This window comes from Telopea speciosissima, chromosome 2, assembly GCF_018873765.1.
Source record: "Telopea speciosissima isolate NSW1024214 ecotype Mountain lineage chromosome 2, Tspe_v1, whole genome shotgun sequence".
NCBI lineage: Eukaryota > Viridiplantae > Streptophyta > Magnoliopsida > Proteales > Proteaceae > Telopea > Telopea speciosissima.
In genome coordinates, this window is record NC_057917.1 from 70,311,795 (window position 1) to 70,313,650 (window position 1,856).

The 1,856-nt window shown below is 42.3% G+C and overlaps 1 protein-coding gene across 1 annotated transcript; it reads right to left on the reverse strand.

Moving 5' to 3' along the window:
- LOC122651468 (chalcone synthase-like) lies at positions 1-1,314 on the reverse strand. Its single transcript, XM_043844864.1, has 2 exons — positions 1,140-1,314; positions 1-1,018 (listed from the first exon to the last, which is right to left on the reverse strand). Exons 1-2 carry the CDS (start codon positions 1,306-1,308, stop codon positions 21-23), a joined length of 1,167 nt encoding a protein of 388 aa, XP_043700799.1. The 5' UTR covers positions 1,309-1,314; the 3' UTR covers positions 1-20.
- Between the last annotated feature and the right edge of the window lie 542 nt (positions 1,315-1,856).

Here is a 1,856-nt window from a genome sequence, read left to right on the forward strand (position 1 = left end):
TAATTAATGAGCTGGTGAAATCATATCGTAGGAACGCTACGCAACACCACTGTTTCTACGGTTAGACCTGGTCCGAACCCTAACAACACACCCCAATCGAATCCTTCACCGGTTGAGGCTTTATTTTCCACCATAGACTTCCTCCTCATCTCATCCAAGATGAACAATACTGTGGGGCTTGACATGTTACCATACTCGCTTAGCACCTTCCTCGATGCGATCAATTTCTCCTTCTTCAAGCCGAGTGTCATTTCGACTAGATCCAAAATGGCTGGCCCACCTGGGTGTGCCACCCAAAAGATGGAATTCCAATCGGTAACACCAATCTTTTTGAATGCTTCAAGTAAACACTTCTCAATATTCCCAGAGATGGTTTTGGCAACATCCTTTGATAAGCTAATGGAAAGACCTGATTGACGTAAGTGGCCTTCAACCATATCATCTGAGTCTGGGAGAATCGTAGAGCCTGCTGAGTAGAGTTGGAACAATGGGCGCTCCACGGACGTGTCGGGATCAGCACCGACTATCAGAGCTGCGGCGCCATCAGCAAAGATTGCCTGCCCTAGTAGGGTGTGGAAGTCAGTCTCAGTAGGTCCCTTGAAGCCGCTGACGGAATTGATCTCGGAGCAGACAACGAGGACGCGTGCATCTTTGTTATTCTCAGCAAGATCTTTGGCGACACGGAGGACAGAACCACCACCATAACAGCCTAAATGATACATCATAACACGTTGGACGGTGGGTGAAAGGCCGAGGAGCTTGACGAGTTGGAAGTCATAGCCGGGTGCGTCAACACCAGAAATGGTAGTGAATACAAGGTGGGTGATCTTAGATTTGGGTTGACCCCACTCTTGAATGGCTTTGGAAGCAGCTTCCTTAGCCAATTTAGGGACCTCAACCACCATAATGTCTTGGCGTGCGTCGAGTGATGCCGCCATAGGGTTGCAGAAGTCTGGGTTTTCGTTGATAATTTCCTCATTCAGGAAAGTGTGACGTTTTAGAATTGTTGACCTGTTGCCTGTTTAATTGAACACCAACAACATGAAAAGAAAACTTATAATTAGCATTTGGATTGATTGAAGAGAGCGTTTATTGAGATCATCAAATCAATCCACATTTGAAATATAATAAATACTTACAGATTCGGTTGAATTTCTCCTTCAACTCGGTCTTGTGCTCACTCTTGGTGGATCTGAAGTAGAAATCGGGGAAGTCAGTCTGGTATGTAAAGTTGGATGGATTTGCAGTGGCGATGGCAAGAACTGTGGCTGGACCCTTTGCACGCTGTGCTTCGTAGATGGAACCCATTATTGCTTTTAATTTGCTGCTCTTGTTTTTGTGAGTTGGATCGTGAAGATCGATGTGGGAAATTAAACAACAAAGTTAGAATTATAAGAAAGATATGGAGGAAAGGGAAAGCAATAATAGCAAGCAATGATGAAATTGCCAAACCAATGTATGGGTATTTATAGTTTGAATTGAAGAGTCCGGGAAGTTGGAATGGATCCATACTGGGGGTGGGTTGATCGATGCTACCAAGTCCATGTGTTCAATTTCTGACTTTTGACTTTTAACAGTGAAAGTTCTCCGGAGATGCACTTATTCTCTCTTAATTTGACTAGCCAACTTTGGTGGCCTCAAATTTTTTTTAAAAAAATAATCTCTTATAGTTATAAAATAAAATATTAAAGCACCTAAGTATGTCAAGTAATGCCGTTGTTGTTTTATCAGTTTTATTTTTTTTATTCATTTATCTTACTATATATATATATTTTATAAATTTATCCTCTCAATTGCGGTGCACTACTCAGTGCACCACACTTAGAAAATCTAACCCACTATCGCCCATGTTTTTA